At 35.5% G+C, this 20,277-nt stretch overlaps 2 protein-coding genes across 4 annotated transcripts in view; one reads left to right on the top strand and one right to left on the bottom strand.

Annotated features, from left to right (window-relative positions):
- LOC135198690 (hypermethylated in cancer 1 protein-like) overlaps positions 1–1,984 on the top strand; it is a 4,054-nt gene extending 2,070 nt beyond the window's left edge. Inside the window, exons 2-5 of the mRNA XM_064226519.1 lie at positions 15–297; positions 503–726; positions 813–1,106; positions 1,249–1,984. Of these exons, the coding sequence (XP_064082589.1) occupies positions 15–297; positions 503–726; positions 813–1,106; positions 1,249–1,686 (1,239 nt within the window). The 3' untranslated portion in view covers positions 1,687–1,984. The remainder of the gene's footprint in view (positions 1–14; positions 298–502; positions 727–812; positions 1,107–1,248) is intronic.
- Positions 1–20,277, bottom strand: part of LOC135198689 (uncharacterized) — a 97,960-nt gene that overhangs the window by 26,718 nt on the left and 50,965 nt on the right. For all 3 annotated transcript variants that reach the window (XM_064226516.1, XM_064226518.1, XM_064226517.1), the window contains exons 3-12: positions 18,924–18,985; positions 17,298–17,333; positions 14,717–14,891; positions 14,241–14,375; positions 13,824–13,970; positions 10,536–10,604; positions 9,011–9,193; positions 6,872–7,048; positions 4,432–5,060; positions 2,987–3,102 (exon numbers count right to left, since the gene is read on the bottom strand). In XM_064226516.1, coding sequence (XP_064082586.1) covers positions 2,987–3,102; positions 4,432–5,060; positions 6,872–7,048; positions 9,011–9,193; positions 10,536–10,604; positions 13,824–13,970; positions 14,241–14,375; positions 14,717–14,891; positions 17,298–17,333; positions 18,924–18,985 — 1,729 coding nt within the window. The remainder of the gene's footprint in view (positions 1–2,986; positions 3,103–4,431; positions 5,061–6,871; positions 7,049–9,010; positions 9,194–10,535; positions 10,605–13,823; positions 13,971–14,240; positions 14,376–14,716; positions 14,892–17,297; positions 17,334–18,923; positions 18,986–20,277) is intronic.

Here is a 20,277-nt window from a genome sequence, read left to right as displayed (position 1 = left end):
ACATTTCTCTCCAGGTCCTCGTCGCTGGGCACCTGCTCCAAATGCCTCCGGTCGTGTCCTTGTGCCAAGCTTTGCTAACAACCACCACGGCCTCCACGGCGGCTATTGCAACGTCAGCAACCTCCCTCGACATCCCCGAAGTGCCTCCGGCACTCAGCATGTGGCGAGGATTGGCAAGACTTGTGCCACCTCACCAACAGGCCACTTCGGCGTCATCCTCCTCTTTGCCGGTAACGATCATTCGACCTACTCCTACAAGACCATGCCCCACGCATCTACAAATCAACCCGCCACAAGGTAAGATTACAGTAGCACACACCTCAATGATCAGCAATGGCCAGGATTCTTTCAGTTGCATACTAGAAAGTTTTCAAAATGGTTTTTCTAATTTCCTTGCAATACACTCAAAAGGGTTTTCCCTTCAGTTTAAAAATATCATTGAAGAGACTATAAGCAAAAGTCGGTTACCTATTTATACACGATTATTTACCTCCCTCAACAGATAACAATAGAGATGAAAACCTAGATGAGAGTTCCAATGGCACCTTAGATGATCAAAGCACGCATAAACAAGCTGAAAACGTGGGAAGAATTTCAAAGTACACTGCGGATGATAATGAGCCACTCAGCGAGAGAGTACATGCGGGAGCAGTGATCATCGATATTGCCACTTGCGACGGGCCTGTCTTCTTTGAAAGAGTGATCAACCGAGCTTACAAAGCAAATGTAAGTTATGTTTCTCAAAGTATATTCTAACTGTTTTGTTCTAAGAGTACAGATCATGTTTACTTACAACTTTTATATTTTTTCAGCCCCTGGCAAGCCACGACGATTCTGAGACTGACACAGAAATAAATGTGGAAGAGATCGACTCATGTGATGATGCAGTGGGAGCAATGTCTGAGAACACCCAACCGAGAGCAGATTCTCTACGAGGAAATGAGCTGGCCAAGTGTAGTCTGGCAAACTCTCTGCGTCTAGCAGCATCTGGGATGGCTAAAGGCAACATGGGGACTACTTCTCCTCCAACCCCAAACAACCATGCTGGCAGGACCTATCATTGTGTGTACTGCAATCATACATTCAAGAGCCACTACTGCTACCAGGTAACTAATTTCATGTTAACATAAATCTTTCATTTGTCTATCCACTTCACAATATTTGACCCCTCAAACTATCAAACTATATTCCAAAATTTTGCTAAGATGTCCAAAAATGCAGCACTAACACCATTCACGTTTTTTCTAGAAACACATGCGACGTCACATAAACCCCATCACGGTTGAAATTGACAAGCTCAGAGGATCTAGTGCACCTTCACCTGGCAGCACAGACATGGTCCACGAACAAGAAGGCAGAGACTGTTGGGGAGAGAGCAGCAGGGGAGCGTCGACATTCAGCATTCCAAATGGAAGATCAAGAAGCGCATCACCGTACAGTAGTAAAAGCCTTTCTCCTGCACCGAGCAGTGGTGGTCTCAAGATTCTCGACTTGAACGTTCAATACTTCCCTTGCAAAACGTGTGGATCAAAATTTCCAAGTTACTACTTTGTGCACAAACATCGTAGACTCTGCCACCAAGATGAGGAAACCTCATCAGTCAGTGAAAAGTCCTCTAGACAATCGACACCAAAGAGTCTGCCAGCACCACAGACACCCACCCCAACGACAACTTCCACAATTTAAAAACGTGGTAAAATATGTACAACACAAATCATACCATGCAAAACATCCTCTCAATACTCAGCAAATTTAGACAATCATTTTTCCAAACTTTGTCAAGGTGTTGAATGACGCCAATAATTATTTTGGAAAAGAATACCCTCATAGAACAATATGTGTACTATTCTAAGTGTTCACATACGTGATAACTGCACTGATAGTTACGAATCCCATGTGCCCTATAGTCTAAGTCGACTCCTTAACCTGTAGGCTGTGCTTTGGCCTGTGTAAATATGTCCTCCAATAAAAATTTCCAAATTTCTGCACCTGACACTTAATTTTAGCAAAACCAAAACTGGTTTAAATGACAAAGGATACCTGCTACTGAAGCAGTCCAATTGTATTTCTTAAAATATAAATACATGTCATCGAACTTAAGGAAATATATACATATGCCTATTGATAACAGAAAGCCATTCAAAACATTCTAAGTCTCCTCTGATGAATTCTAAAGACAGTAAGTACTTCAGCACATTGCAATCATGGATACCTAAATATACACGAGATTTTCTTTACCAATCGATAACTTTTGTAACAAGATACTTAGTAGCAGACTTCACTCTGATATTAAGTCATTCTTAACTATAATCATTACTAATTCCCACAACTGAAGAATCAATACAATACATGCATGTAGCCTACATGTGGCCACAGATAAAATCAATACAGATTACAAACAAATGACCAATAAGCTGAGATTAAACCTAATTTTCACGTTCAAAGATATCCTAACTTAAAAAAAAAGAAGTAAACTAGCCCGAAGGGAAAACCTTGAAGCACTCGGGAAACAGACTATCTGAATAACAAGAGACAACTTAACTGATTCTTGCAAAACGGACAAAACAGGGCAAACCTGTCTTAAAGATATAGACTAGAAACGCTGGAAAACACATACTACTTATCAATACTTTGCGGAACATTCCATTGTTGAAAGTGCCTCTATACTATGCCATTTGCAGTGGACTAGTGTATCAATTTGAAACAGCAAGTGAATCCTCGATGAACAACAACTGTATTCCCACACGAAATTCCTAATTCAAACTTTGGTTTTTTAAAAAGATAAAAAAAATCTGAGATTTTTTATCAAAAACTATGGGCAGTTTCTTGTACCATTACTATCTCTTAACCAACATCAAATACATCAACACCTTGTTGACTGATGCATATTTTCTTCAAGTTATAGACTGGACAACAAACACTCCAGGTGTGAGGGACCACAATGCCACTTCTATAGGGCAAAACAAAAGCCTCTGATTGTACTCACCATGCTCTGCAGCATTATCTTCATCGCTGGAATCTTGTGCATCTTTGGTCTTGTCATCGTCTTTATTACGTATACGCTCTCTTCTGCTGGGCTTCTCCACAGCTTTGTTGTTCTCGCTGTGTGTGAAATACAGAAGTAAATGTAAACATTAGAAATGACATAATTTTAAGTCAACGATCAAGACAGAACATCAGAGTAAATGTCTTTTGATTGCAAAGGTGGCAGCAATCATGCCAATATCCTCTAAAGACTTTTCAGTTGATTCATTTGAACTTTTATAAGCTGATTTCTGATTATTACAATTTCCACCAACTTTAAAGATTTTAACTGGTATCATTAAAAAAAATTTACATTTTATCAACAACCTAAAGAAATTTACATAAAATTTTACAAATTTTAGTTACTGTTCTCATTTTTAGTTTTTAATGTTATACAGTATTTCTTTTCATATTAATCTCTTTTATTCTCAGTTAACTTTCTGGGTAAATTCATCAGCATTATGAAAGAGAATCGCTCTCCACAATGCAGACTTCAAGTTTTTTTATAAATATTGTCTACCAAGACCTATGTTTACTAAAACTCTCGAAGTGGAAGGTAGCTTGATATTACTCAAATTTAATAACTGAAGTACAGTTCTAAATGATTTCACAAGATGAAAAGATATTGAATACAGTGTAATCTGATTTCGTCCCAGAAAAGAGTTCCAATTAGAGTATAATTCCAACTAGAATATATATAAAAAGAACTAATAAAATACCATAAATATGCAATATGACATTATTAGACAAGTTTCTTAATATAAAAAAAAAAGGCTTACAATTTTGGGACTCAATTCATGAAATATTTTCGGCTTCAATTCTGACAAAACACTGTCAAGGTGTCACGGGTTAATTCAAAGCATTGTGTATGTACGTATATATCTTCAAGAAACGTAATATATTTAAATCTTAAAAGTTACTTCGGCACATTAACTTACTTAAGTAATTTTTATTTCTTGCACACTTGAGGAATTATACTCTCTACGATATATATTGTATCATACAGTAATAAAACCCAAACGGTTAATCTTACCTCAAGAAATAAAACATCCCTCTAAGAGAAATGCACTTGTCTTAAAAGATTCATGTCTAAATCCGTAACAGCTTTAATAGTATAATACCAACAGGTATTATACTATTTATAAGGTTGACTTATAAATCCCTTGAAATAATTGGGAAGCAAGTGTTATTCATTAGATTCAAATATTACCATGCTTTCTTCATTTTCCTCTTGAACATGTTATGCAATGATACTGTAGTCACCAATACTCATCTTTCAGCAAATAACATATACAGTACTTTTACCTATACATCTTTAGAAGAAATACCTAAACAAACTTGAGTGCATCCTCTACTTAACAGGCAATATAAAAACAGAACAAAGTAATAATTTCCCATGACACACACCTGGCAGAAAGATTTTCCTTGTCCTTTTCTCGAACTTCTTGGTTACAAGTGTTGCTTGTCGTACTTGATTCACTGGTAGCAGGTCCCCCAGACGTAGCGAGATCCAGTCCCATGTTAGGACCTGGTGAAGTTGCAGGTGTGCTGGCCGAGGGACCAATGCTATTACTATCAACAATACCAGATGCACTGCCAGGCCTCGTGGTTGCTGGGGGTTGCTGGCTCTTTATTGCCGCTAGATTGCCTCTCGTGAGAACGCGGGTTGAGTTTTCACCAAACACTTCCACCACTGGTTGATTATTAGGCTTTTGTCTTCGCCTGATACGTCTTTTCACTAACATCTTATAGTTTTCTTTCTTTTTTGTAGAGTAATAAAACTGTATACAGTCACTGACAGATTTGCGTTCTAAATAACTACCTATCACAACAAAATTTTTGGGATTAAGCAAATACTTCTCCCGAAATATTTCTTTTTCTTGTTCGGTCCATATATTAATATTTTTGTGATCTTTATATTCCGTAATCGGGTCCTCTATCACACCATTTCTATTTGTATAACGATGTTTCCTTTTCCTCTCTTCCAAGAGGATGGGAGGGATGACGGCATACGCCCGCATTTTCTTATCTTCATTCTGAAATGTATTAAACGTTTTCATCAACAACTGACACCACTTTGTTCATGCTTACAATCTATGATCTGTGCAGTCCTTAGGAAAGATATCACAAAACAAAAGCTCTGACTCGTGACATTTTTCTATATTGCACTCACTTTGTCAACATTACCATTAATATAAGAGGTTCCTTAGACAATACTATATTACAACTATAATAAATGGAATTATAATATATGGAAAGTAAATCATTGTTATAACAAACTAATAAATGCTTAAATCACTTACTCGATACTACAAGCACAATATATTAAAAGAACTGTATCATTTAGAATTTTTGTAATTATGCATTACTATACAAAAAATAATTCTTTCTTTTGACTTCTTCAGCAACAAAAATTCAAATTTTTCAACAACTCATACTCAAGAAAAGATGTTATGTATGGTAAGTTGATATTAAGCAGAAGCATCAGCCAAGGAAGTTCATTCAATTCTACAGATCTGTCTTATGGGAATTCCTGCCACAGCAGAATCCAGTTCGCCTAAAACCCACAAATAACAAATGTGCTTACTTAAGGGAAATTCAAAATAAAATAACATAAACTGATGAAATGTTCCATCAATAAATACCAGAATAATTATTGTCCATATTCTGATAAATAATTCTTACATAAAAGCATCCCAGAATATTATTTAAATCTTCATATCTTTAAGCAAACAACTGCAATGCTTTTAATCCATACAATTCAGCAGTATGGCTACCAGTGCATTAAGGACCTTGTTAAAAACCACTGCACTATGTTTTTCTCCCCTGCACTGAGGGGATGAAGTTTGACTGAAACCTGGGCCACTTTAATCCAACTTCTGGGCTAAATGTTAAAAAAAAATATAAAAAAAAAACCTATCATCCTTCCCCGTTCAAATTATACAACGAAATGATACTGAAGTGCAGGAAGACAAAAAGGAATCCTAAGATAGCTAAATAACATACTTTATTTTTTGTTACTTCCTTCCTCTCTTCAATCCATCCCTGCAAGAGGCTAGTAGGCAATCAAATTTGTATCATGACAGAAGATGGCCTAAAATAGAGGATGTTTATTACAACACATCAATTCATTTGATATTCATACCGACATTGAACCAGCAGGAAAAATCCTTCGGAAACAGAAAAATCTTCAGTCAGGTCCCTTCTACCAAATGACATTACTATCTCTTAAATTACTAATCTCTCCAAAACCCTACTCAATGATTGCTCCTTTTTGAGGCCTATCTTTGGGACAAATAGAACTAAAAAAACAACCACTTTGGCAAAGGAAAGTCTCTCACTAAAGCAGCGGGGTACATGGGGAGTGAACAGAAACCTCTCTATAAATATGAATCATTCTATTTCTGTAAATAATTAAAATACTATTGTAACCTGTTACATGTCAAGTTATCCTCTGTCTGAGGCAAACATCCCAAACCTTTGTCAAATTTAAATAACTCCAACTTGGTGTAGTTCCTCTTCAGTGAGACCAGGAACCTTTGTGCATGAATAATGCTTACAAATATTGATTACCAAATACACCACCCTTTTCCAAGTACCCCACAAAGTCCTTTAAATCTTAATATTCGATGCGTTTCACAGTATTTTACCTTCCGTTCCTTCATACTTGTTACTTGTACTATCCTATTCTCAAGTTGTGAAGCTTGATTTCAGATACTGGTCACATAAATACAACTGGTTAACTGCTAAAGTAGTTCTCACTTCTATGCCACCAAAAGCAATTTATTTCTATCAAAGAAACAATAATGTAAATATATTTCAAAATTGAAGTCTAGTCTAGTCTCACCTCTTGCTCCTGCAAGCCATCTAAAATTTCATCCATTTCAGCATCACTTTTAACTCTTGCACCAACCCTAGAGAATCTCTCTTTCTCTTCTCGTTGCTTTCTTAGCTCCGGGAAAACCTTCTCAAATAGCTCTCTATTTTTGGCTACCTTCTCCTTGTGCTTTTTGGAGTTCTCAACCTGAAAAGAGGGTAAGATATGAAGGCCATATCTATTTTAAGACTAAGTGAATGCTCTACAAATTATCATTGAATAGCTCTTGAGTGAATGACTGTCACAAATTGAGGCTTATGTCATGACTTTTTTGTCTGACAAAATCTGAAGTAACATTACTCTCTGATTATCAAAGTATAAAGCAAGCCTTATTTGCAAAAAATAAAAAATAGAAAGTACATATATACTTGAAGCCTTCTTTTCTTAAATAACTATACCCATTTCAACAGTTGGTAACGTGAGAATCCATTATCCAAAACTTGATGACAGAGGAACAATACCCTAATTATTGACCAGACATTTTGAAGTTTAAAAATTTTAATCAATAAAGAATCCCTCCCAGTCACTTTAACTTAATACCCTACGAAAAATATCAAAGTATCCATTTTGTTAATGTACTAAACTGCCTTCATGTTGAGGACATAAGCCACCTTACAGAGGAAAAATTTCTTAGATCCAACACTCTTTAGTTATCATTATTATAATCATCATTAAACAGTGATTAAAGAAGAATGCACAACAAAAATCTTAATTTAAAAAGCTGGCCAGAAGGATTAGTCTGCTTTTTAGTGAAGGGCAAATTTTAATAAAGGAAAAAGCAAGAGTTATACAGCCATGAGGGGAACAACAAAAACTACCAGAAAGCACTGCATCTGGAGTAAAAGAAAACAAAGGACAAATAAAAAAAAATATTGCAATACTACTTACACTGTGCTGCTACCTAAAAGGTAGGCAAGAGCAACACCAAACTGTCACCCACCCCCAAGAAGAGGTAAATGCTGACGTCTACTATATATTTTACCACTATTTTTTCAACGAAGATAAAATTCAAATTCACAAGAAACTCCAACCAATCTCATCCTTTTTGTGCAAATACGAATGGTCAAACCAAAGAGCAACATTCTACGGCACTGAAATACCATTTAGAATAAGACTCAAACACACCAACAATCAAGATACCTTCAAAAATTTTCAAAACCATTTTGTTGAAAAATTCAGTAGCTCTTAACCTTCCCCCTTTATGTTCAAATACAGCAGTACTTTCAAAGAAATATTTATCCTTTCATTTTCCTAATTTCTATCAAGAGGTCACTATGGCCTCCACAACTTCAAGAATTCATAACTGCTGTACAACTAAAACTATTCAACAACCTTCTACCTTGAAACTCCAGATTTGAACTGCATACCTTTTGGGACCACTTTTAGTTCTTGTGCCTCAATGTAACTTTACTGATAATCATGCCAGACTGGTGAGATTTATTGCAAGTCTAATTTTTTCTTTTGACAATTCTTAGCCATATGCTGGACCCTCTTTATTTTATCCAAATTCTGGACCTGCATGAGAGGCGTAACACATGAATAACACCTACTCAAGCAGTGACGCCATTTTTCTCCTTTTTTAAACAATGCTTTAGGGGTGACTTAACCAAGCACTTCCTGGTATGTATATCCTACAAGGATGGTACTCAAAATCCCACACAGGACAAGAGCTCTGACTGCAATATACAATTATTGGCTGCAAGACACCTTTTAGACTTAAAACGACTAAGCAGAATCCAAGTAATTGTGAAATAACCACACCAATTTCATAACTGTTTGATATCCAATGTTACCTTATAACTTGTGCTAATGAAAGGGCAGAATTTTCAATGCACAGGATCTTTTATATCAACATTACATCTTTTTATTCATATATTGGCTAAACAAGTCATGGTAATTTAGGAATGTCATTTTTTCATGAAATAAACCATGAAAATTACAGCCCTAAACTCCCCATAATAAAAAATATAGTTCCAGGAAGATGATGCTTAATCATTACATTCCAGGAGCTATTTTGTTTTGGTACAACTGGAACTACAATATAAGTAGACAAGGCTTCACTATTTTCTACAATAAATTCAGTTAAAAAACTGGTGTTTAAAATTTTACCTTTTCTACTTTTTTTAACCATTCAGTCATCAGCTTAGAATAAGTTTGGGTCAGATTGTTGTCTCTCTCATTCTTGCTGGCCAGACGTCTCTTGAAGTTCTCCATCAACCTTCTCTTGAAACCTGCATACTGTCGCTTGTTTGTCATGTACACCTCAGTATCCGTTGGTTGATGATAAAGTGGCTGAAAAACAAAGTTTTTAATTTACATGTGGTTCTACACCTGTCTTAAACCATTGCACATGCTTTTTCAGTATTTAGTCTCTCATAGCAAATAATTCTCAAAAAAATTATTATCTTTATATAAAAACAACTAAATTTAATTTAAAAGTGTTCAGCTATTCTGTTCTCTTCCCCAATACATTTTACATACCAACCATGCATGCAAGAATGTTTCAAAAGGACACAGATCTGTGTGTTTCTTTGGAATTCAATCAAAATGGGAAGAAGTAAAAGCATGGAATTGAATCAAACACTAAAGAATGATAGGACAAAACACATACAGTAATATTCTAGATCTTGTGCAAATTGTGAGCTTTCCCTCCAGCCCACTATTTACTTCTAACAGTTGTAGTTTATAGCACTGATTCACTTTTAGAAGACAAATATAATTATCAAGTAGTGTAAAGTCACTGACCAAGTTTTCTTTCATTTAAAAATCATTAAATAAATAACACCTAGATGACAAGTTGTGCTGTATAGATTCAGGAAAATCTCTAACATAAGCCATTGCTACCAGTGATAAGTCTCACCAAATTACTGCAACCCTAGTTGGAAGGCACGGAAAGATGCCCATTAAGGAAAAAGAGAGAAGTACAGAAAAACATACTACAGGAGAAATAACAAAGGAAAAAAAGAATGAAAACTGAAATGACACATGAAGACCCCGCTAAGTAGTAAAGTACCTTGATTAAGTATAAATATTTCACTATATATAGAATTCTGCTCAGACTTGAAATAAATAAACTCTTCATTTCATCAATATAATTCCATTTTTTACTGTCAAGTAGACTTGGCAAACTTGAGCAAATCTTGCTTCAAAAAGAGCATTCACTTGTTATTTTGTTGTCTGAGGTTTTCCTTACTTACAAACAAAATGTTTTTAAGTCAACACTGTAGCATACCTAATTCTATGCTAACATTTGTCACACAATGATAATTATCAGGACACAAAATTTTACCAATTTTGAAATATGAGCCATTATGAAACAAATACCTCATTTCACGAAGAATTTTACTCCTCAATGTATTCCATGTTTAAAATTACTAAAGGACATTAATCATTTACCTGAGACGACCAAAGAAACCAACATAATTTTCAAGTTCTGAATGTCAAAAATATCTTCAGATTTCCATGTACACAACAGTCACTTTTAACAGGTTAGGGTGGTTGAACATCAATGGAAAACACCTATATTACTTAAGAACACAGCATTAAAAAAGATTTAGGGAGAAACTATACGTATTACGCTTTCACTCGACTGGGAATGGGAAAAAGTAGCTCAAGTTAATGCTGCACAACTTACCAGCACGCTTTTCACGTCCGTCGGTGGTATTAACTTTACTAATATATTATGAGACTCCTCAGCTTTTTTCTGCAATGAAAGAGGAATAAAAATTAAAATCACCAGCCATCGGGTATCCATATAAATATCTTAAGAGCACTTGAAAACAGACTAAGACCTGAGGCTCCCTTGCTTTTCAGATCCTAAAGCAGCCTCTCTTAATGTCGTTACTGAATGGAAACAAATATACAATGAAATAAATCATATCAATGATCATTCTCTAATCAAAGGTTAAAACACAATACTACAAAGCTATCAGTGAATCAGTTTTTTTTCACCATACAGCTCCTTTCCTTTACAACAGTGGTTCCCAAACCTTTTCAGGGCGTCACCCACTTTCCATGCAGGATAGCTGTCTATGGCCCAATAGCCACCTGTATAAGTTGCCTCCACTGGCTGCCAAACCCGTAAACTCTTTTTGGCTTCAATATACATATCCTCAGATTATGGACCCCCTGCATTCTGCTACAGCTCCCCAGGGGGCCATGGCCCCCCCAAGTTTGGGAACCACTGCTTTACTAGAAGCGATGCCACAAAGATATCAACGAACATCAATGAAGATGTCCGTCAACCATAATAAAACAACGAACCAGGATGCCTTAAATGTCAATGTTTTTGTATTATCAGTATATGAACTTCTGAATATCAACCTTAACAGCCATTGGACAATGAATTTCAATGGACATCTGAAGAAGTTTTAAGTATTTTCTCTGAAAGACTGAGATATCAACAAAGTATAGCATAGTATCTCCCCAAAAAATTGAATTTCAATTTTAAAAAAAAGCTGTTGTAAAACATTGCCCTTAAATAAAAATGAGTATTTGAAATATACATCACGATTACAATCCACATCCATATAAACTGCTTCAAAAACATGTTATGTTATGATATTTATATGGTATGTACATTTTTATATCTAAAAGGTCAAAAAGTTATTCACTGATTTATAAAAATAAATCATGAAACTACAAAAATAAATCTTAAAGACTACTCATGATCAAGTACAGCAATGAAAATTGTTAATCTCAAACGTCATTCAGTGATTTCATAAATACAGTACAATGCATGAATCAGTCATTTCACTTTCAGCATTTACTTGTTGATAAGGGAAGTTGATTAGACTTTTTTCAAGTTTTGCAAACTGCATAAGTAGAGTTCTTCCATCAAACTTGATGGTATGTCAATTCTATATCTTTTTAAATCTGCCAACACTTGCAGCTTTAATAGGGATGTTACTAAAACTAACATTCAAGGTTCTTTTCTTTCCTATGCTTCTTAACCTAATATAACTTAAGGTAGAGGAAAAGTACAAAAATCTGATGGTTAGAAATCAATACTCAATTCCTTTTCTGCCTTCCTGAGCAGCTACATTCAGCTGGAAAATATTTACGTAGTATATGGAAAGTATAAAGTGGTTCCTTAAAAACGCAGACCTCTCCTTTGGACATGAAATAGGTATTTGGTATCAAAAACATGTAGCTTATATTTTTTATTATTTTGGAATGCCATGCCTCCTCCACCACACTTCCCATCATCTATTAATATTAAACAACCATACTACCAGTGACGTGTTACAAGTGAAATGACTTAAGAAAGATTCAGTCTCAATAGAAGTTACTTTTTGAGAGTTAGCTGGCTCCTTGACAATGTCTTCCCTTGGACTTAGAAAGACCTTCTTTATTAATCTCTTTATCTTTTAGCAAATTCATTATCAACGATCAATGCTTGATCTACAACAAAAACAAAACTAAAGAAAATATCTCTAACTTGTGACAATGCTTCTTAGGCTAACCTATGTGGTTTTTCACGCTAATTTTAACTGATTTAGTCAGAATCTCATACACTATAAGTCACTATGTAAGGGGAACTGACACTTGATATTACTTTAAAACTCTTAAGTGGAACTCCTGAATACTGATCCAGATCTAGATATATAAGTATTTTCTTCTCCAAAGAGTAAACCTAGAATAAACCAACAGTGTAAATATCATAAAATGGAAATCAAAACGATTGTTTTGAAGATAATCAAGTGGCATGGAGAAACTTTTGTCTATTTTAAAGTTTGATACCAACGAGTCCGATTTCTACTCATCCATGGATTTTGCTTGAAATGAGAGCTGAAAACTTCAGCAAAGTAAAGTTAAAGAGGTTGGATTGCTGGTGAAAGAGAGACCAATTAGAACAGATGAAAGGAAACAGACAGGAATCAATGAAGCTAGGTCTGGACATTGTGATTTGTTGGGATACTCTACAAGAAGTACTCCCTATGGAGTGTAGAAAGAAACAAAATTTAGATGCTCTGAATAAGTGACAGGGAATAAGGAATTCTTACACTGCAAACAGTGACTATGGAGATAACAGGAGGAAGGCTAGAAGAACTATGAATTCAGACAGAAAGTCCACAAGAAACAAGAGAGTGAGAAACCTCAATTTCTTGTAGAGTCCCACAAAAAAAAAACTATTCTGAAAACATTCGTTTTTATGATAGAGGCACAAAAAATACAAAATAAACATGTTGACAGGTTTAAATTCAAGTGTTAAACTTTTTAACACCCTTTTTCAATGAAGCCAATTGTTTTCATATTGAAACATCAACTAAAAACACAGTGCCAACTCAAGTGGCTTTTGGGAGGCTATGAAACCTTAGCTATAGTTTCATTGGTATTTCTCTACACATGAATAACAGCTTCTTTAATTGAGCGACTTTTCCTTTGGAGGAGATACATATATGTATAAATAAAGAAACCTCCATACATCCTTTCCTATGTGCCTGAAATATGCAACTAGATCTCAAAAACTAAAAATTAATAATGAGCGCCCTTCCTAAATCTGAAGAAAGCACTTCCAAAATTGGTATTTAAATTTGTGATGAAGATATTTTCTCCAGTATAGGAGTAAACAAGTAATGGCTGTATACTTGCAAATGAATTAAAGTACATATAATTAAAAAGAATTTTACATAGTTTAAACAAGTGCATAAATATGTTGGAAACACCAGAAAAAGAAGACATTTTGCACATTTTGCATGTATCAGTAACAGTGTGGACAATTAGCTCCAGGCAATTATTTTTGTGTTTTTAAAAAACTGTAAAAAATATCCCACAATGCCATGGAACACAATCAAGTCATTTTATTTTCAGCAGCTCTTGTGATGATGAGATTAAAGGGAGGAGGTCACAATGTAAGACAGCTCAGACAACAGAATAAAGTAAATCCTTTTAGAAATTGACAGACATTAACCCTTCTTACCCTATTCTCTGCATAGATAATTTGGGCAATACTCTGATGCTTTGGCTCTTTGGTGTCTTCTTCAACTGCTGTTGGTCCGTCACCTTTTTGTGCCGCTTGCTCTAGTTCGCCTTCCTTTTTCCGAAGCTTAGCTATGCTCGATTCCGCCTGAAATACAAGGTAAGAGTTAAAAGCCTCTCAAAAGGAAAGCAGAATACTTATTTAACATATCAACAGAATATAAGGATTTTGTCTGACCTTCACCTTAAGATTTTAGGGTCTGTTGTTACAAGTGCATAACTTAACTATATATTTAACCTTTTCCTAACATTACTGATAATATTATTTCTAAAATTATCTACATTTTCATAAATATTAAACATTAATCTACTGATTCTACAATATATGTACAAATTATGAACATCAATGGAGCCATACCTTCGCAATTTCTCTGTCTACTTGTTCTATACGTTTTAACAAATCATCTTTGGTGGACCGGAGTGGGGATTCATCTCTAGGGTCGGACGGCAGCGTTGGGGAGATGGCTTCTACTTGTGGGGTGTATGTGGACTCCTGAAAGATATATCACAACAATCAGGAAGAGACTCAAAAATGTTCCTGTATAATGAGCACTTTACAAACTTACTTCTTTTAAAACTTATACCACATATCTGCAGATTACCAACATGCAGGCTCAGTATACCAGTCAGTACTTAGAAAAAATCGGATTAATTTCTGGGTACAGGAGAGATGATTTTTTAGACGAAGATGTTGATGCTTCAGCATCAACGTCAGTAAAATACCAAGTTAAAATACCAAGTTAAACTAGAACACTAATTCCATTTCTAGTTTTTAAGTACAAATATATTTCCTTCCATAAACAGCTCAGACACCTATTCAGCATCTTAACTAACCCGGCTGCTGTGGTTGTTGTCCGAGGTATCGATGACGAGGGGAACTCGCGCACTGTCTTGCTTGCTAGGTTGGGAGAGCTTTATCCTTTTACTGGAGTCCATGGTGGTATTTACAGCTAACGGGTTACCCGCCACAACAGGCATCATATCAGCACGGCCATGGGCTGCATACGGCCTGAAAAAGGTAAACATAGGTCACTTTCACCGTCACAACAATGCACAAGGCTTTCCAGCAACTGACTAATTTCTCCGCCTTTCCCGGACGTGTCCTGTAGGAAAAGTGAAAAACAATATAGAAGTGCCAGACATCTTGGGGGTGATGGAGAACTTGTCAAAATCAAGACCTTTCCTATCCATCAAATCACTACAACATAATTTCCTCATCAAATCTTCACAGTTCTACTTTATTCAAACTATCATCTCAAAGAAGCCTTGCCATCACCTTCCAAGATTCCAGCACAACTATAGTTGCTGCAAAACAATACCAATTCCTGTAGTTCCCTGTAATAAGAGGCAACTACCTAAGCATAGCTTTGAACCTCATGTGTCTAAATTACTCTATGTAACAACATTCAAAATAAAATGAAAATCATACTGAACAACACAAAAAGAAGAAAGGAAACTCCAAATTACAGACTGTACAACAGAGTACAAAAGATGAACTTAGAAGTGTGATGAAAAAATAAACATATTCGTACTGTACAGTACTATGATATTCCAAAGACAACATATGACAGTGTGTGACAGAGGGTGGACTTGCTATTGTGAGTAACTGCAAATACACATTCACTGTTCAAGTGCGGGGAAAGCATCCAGAAAGGAAAAGGGAACTGATGAACAACTCAAGGGAAGCACTGGTGGAATATTGAGAGAAAAAGCAAATTCTATCAAACACCAAAAAGAATCAAATCATTTGTATAAAACAAACTAACTCAAAAGAAATAAACTGGAGAACAACTCTGATTAGGGAATCACTAAGCTTTATGCACCAATGTACTTATTATGCAGGATCTCTTAAAAAACAAAAGCAGCTCACTGACATCATATTATAAAGACTTAAGCTGATTTCCTGCCTAAAGATTTTACTAATCAAGAGCAATACAAAATCTTCTTTTTCATTAAAAAGAAGGAAAAACAAAAACTTTCACTTTACATGAATTAAATACCAAGTGTTCTCCCCCCAAAAACGAAAAGAATTTTTGTCCAATACACTTTCAAAAGAATAATAGATGTGACAGTTCTAGCACTTATGATCTATTCACTTACGATATAACAACATCCAGTGTAAATTAAATGCTAACACAGTATAACCAAGTGAATATAAACAGCTAACAGACAAAACAGGAAAATACACAATGCAATACACAAGAGCCAAAAACAATGACAGCTTAAGAAATATGAACAGACCACACAAATCAAAAACAGGAAATGAATAAAACAAAAACAAAAAGTAAACCACAAAACATAATCAATATGTAACACACTGGAAAGCAAGAGCCATCTATAATACATAATAATAAGATGTCAAATTAAGAATTGGAAGAATTCATCATGAACATTCTGTGGTAATGACTCTTCTTAGCCATACTGCCTGCTTAAATTAATCATCATCATTCAAGTCCTACTAATTATAGTTCAACTCCTACAGGTAATGAACATCTTGTGACACAACATAGTTGCAATTGCAATATTTTATTAAATAATTCTTGGCTACACTTCCCTAGTGATAATGAAATCCATAATGAAAGTATGTGCAATAATGAAAGCATACAAACTAGAATGCTTTTAAAATATGTTCGAATAGAAGATGGCCATAAGAAACAAGCTGCACATAATGAGGCGAGTGTTAGTTATACCAGTGAAACAAAAGCAAAGATGTCAATTTCAAGAAATATTTGCTATGTTTCAGGCAGAGAACAGCACTTCAAAATATGAATTTTACTCTAACTTTCCTTCCTTTGCAAGGGAGCTGTTAATGGGCTCCCCCCACACTTCTTGCCTGTGCTTGTCATTCCCATCAGTCAATTAATCACCATTGCTTTTGATTGTTCACATATTAAATGGGTACTATTACCTTAATTACTGGCCTTAACTTTATCTAATCTCTCCATTTCCCTCCTCATATAACTAAACTGACATCTTTTGCAAGTACAGTTGTCTGTGATTCTTTGCTTCCAATTCTAACCAACTACTTCTTTAGTATGCATTGCTCTGCCTTCTCAAGCGCCACAAACAGCATATATATATAGCATATATCATTCGTACATATATACATAAATATATATGGAGTATTTATAGCATTCATAACATACTGCATATATTTACGTATAGTATATATGCATATAAAATCAAGTTCTGATAAACTGCAACAAATGAGAACAGATAAAACGAATATAACAATCACCACAATGTAAATGAGAGAATAATAATAATAATTAATAATAATAAGAATAATAACCATAATGAAAACAAATATGCTAAGGGATAAATGGCTATGGTAAAGGGGGAAAAGAATGAAGGAATATATCAAAATCTATTCATCAATGTTCATTATTATTATTTTCTTCGATGTATCACATACCATAAGATATCTGCCCCTCCACCTCTCGCGTATGGCCTGCCGGAGGGAGGGTGGTACAGTTAGCGGGATGGATCTTGCGATCCATTGTTAATCAGAATCACAACACACGGATCAACATAATGGTACGCACTGTGCGCGATACTAGGCCTATTGCACCGTTCAAGAATCGTCTCAGTGTAAACTAGGTACTGTATTTTAAATTGCCAATACTATTCTCACCAATACTTAACCCTTACAAAATTTAACTCAAGTTACTGAACCGACTCTCAAGCACTGGGATTCAGGAATCGTGTGCAATCTGCAATACTTCGCACTCAATGCTTGCTCTAGGATATGCATGCAAACTTTTCAAGGTTCAAGTAAGAAAAACTTGCAAATTTAAACTGCATGAGTATGAGCTGAAGGCCACACCCAACTATCATTTGACAACTTAAATTTCCTTGAGTTTAGTTTTTTCTCTTGAAAAGAATGCACAAGGCTATGATACAGCACATAAGCTGAATGCAGTGTAAGCTTATCAAAGTCTAAATCTATTGTTCATTTTCTCATATGAAAAAAGGCAAAGTACATTCTACTTATCAAGTTAGTTCTCCCACACACACGTTATCCCTTTACTGCACATAGGTTATTTATTCACCCCCTCTCTCAAATGGAACCTGTTCCCTGTGAGCACAAAATATTCTGGTTCATAAACTCCCACATTTTTGTAGTTTTCAGCCAAGCCTAAATAACTTCCCTCGACCTGCACTGCACCCACACTGAGCTCGCAACACTAGCAGTTTAAACCAAGCACAGTTCACAAACCCTTTTCCAAAAAGCTGATATGATATAAAAAAAAATCTGCCAAATATACAACTTTAGATGCCTATGTTTTACTAATGGATTCAACAAATACTCAGCTAATCCTGAGTACAATCCAGAGGAGCTTGACAAGTCTGGAAAGTATGCCAGTCTCCAAAATGTAGGCATGGCAGTGCTAGAAAGGACTCTACAGAATGAAATTATCTACCAAAACCAGGCTATATTGCAAAGGGCTACCTTAACAAATAAGAGCTGCCAAAACACTGAATATCAACCAAAGAAAAATCACTGTAATTGAACTTTTAAATTTCAAGTCTTCTCCTCCTCCTCTGTATTTTTCATTTCTAATATAATTCCAGAAGGATTATAAAAACAAAACATTTACTTTTGCTGATTCTGTTTGCTGAAACACAATCCATTCAACACATTTAATACCAAAGCCACTTGCAAATAAACGTTAGCCTATTGTAAGACTTTCTTAATTAAACATCCATTTTTCTATGCTAAACAAGACACTATTCTCGCTTGAAAAAAAATCAAAGCTTTAACTGACCTTCATGTACTACATATGAGCATATGGGTTTTCAACCATTTTTTTTTTAAGTGCACAGCCTTAAATACCAACATTCCCTCTGTCCTAGAACAATGATAGCCTAAAATCCTAGAAAGGTTAAGCACTACAAAGGTAGGGAATATAGAGGAATACCGAAGTCTTTGTTTTGTCCTTTTAGACAACAGTCCTCCTATTAACCAAAAAACCTTATGTCTTTCAATGACTGATGATGCCCTGTTCTCCCATACAAGACATATGCGAGCCCTTCTTACCCGTACGGTCCCAAAATGGTTGGTCTTCTTGGCCCATGTGGAAGCATCACTGGACGGTCAGACTGCAAAGAAACGAGAATCACTTTATTATTTAAATGCATTTAGTTATCTACAAATCTAACTCAATAAATGATTAAATCGAGTAAAACTTTTGGCACAGGCAACATGATGGGATAGAACTTTTACAGCCACTTAGCACCACACAAATAGAGATGGAATGACACACAAAACCAGACCAATTGTAAACTTGCTGAGAAAACTTCCACAATAGCGCTCCTTGTGTGTGTGTGTGTGTGTGTGTGTGTGTGTGTGTGTGTGTGTGTGTGTGTGTGTGTGTTGTGTGTGTGTGGGGGGGGGGGGGGGGGGGGGGAGAGCTGAAGCAGTGGCGACATTAAAGAGAATGAAAATTGGAAAACTCAAACACCATACTAACCCTCTTCCAGCTTTATCCCCTTAACTACACAATGCATAGAAACAACCAAGATTAAATGTTGAATCACTGGACTGGAATGCAATATCGCTAAATATTTTCTGCATCAAGTTTACAGATATTCACTATGCTTGTAAAGATGATAAAACACTTCTGCTTTGAAGATGAAACAACAGTGGTTAAGCTATGTATAAATGCAAATTAAAGGTCTGAGTTCTTACTGAATGCACCACAACATAACTTGGGTAACATAACCCAACTTTGGTCACTACTATAGACCAGTATGTCAATAAATTACGACAGTGTGTGCATACAAATACACACAAACATTTACTGTACTGTACAATGTAAAACAAAGGTGGAAACAAATAGGACAAGTAATTTTAATGTAACAATTAACTCAGTGCAATAACTATACTGTGTAGCCACACTTCAGGCTTCTGAAAGCACACTATGTCAATAAATCTCAAGGTTAAAAATATCTGTTAATACCACTCAAAAATATAACTCTCATTAACCAAATTTTGAAAGAAATACTAAGCGGCAACTGTTGTACACAACACGAAGATGACAATGCATAACAGTGGTTACCACTAGACAGCTTTCTTTCCAAACCATAATAGTAATGCCTGTGGTTATCTGTAACAAACCCATATCACAAACATGTAGGGGCCTTCTGATAACGGATGAATTAAGCATTCTGGTAACACAATACACAATAAACCCGAGATACAAATTCACATAATTAGACTGGCATGATGCAACAATTTAAACTATCAAAAGGGCAGACCTGTTGTAACTTTCAATCATATCTAAGGACACTTTTCGGTGACTCGTCATCAGATAATTATTGTATTCCACCTCTTGTTTTTTGGCCTGTAATCATATCAAAAGCTACTGATAAGATCTTATCTCTTTTACTGC

This window comes from Macrobrachium nipponense, chromosome 22, assembly GCF_015104395.2.
Source record: "Macrobrachium nipponense isolate FS-2020 chromosome 22, ASM1510439v2, whole genome shotgun sequence".
NCBI classification, from domain to species: Eukaryota; Metazoa; Arthropoda; class Malacostraca; order Decapoda; family Palaemonidae; genus Macrobrachium; species Macrobrachium nipponense.
This window is presented reverse-complemented; position numbering and strand designations above follow the sequence as displayed.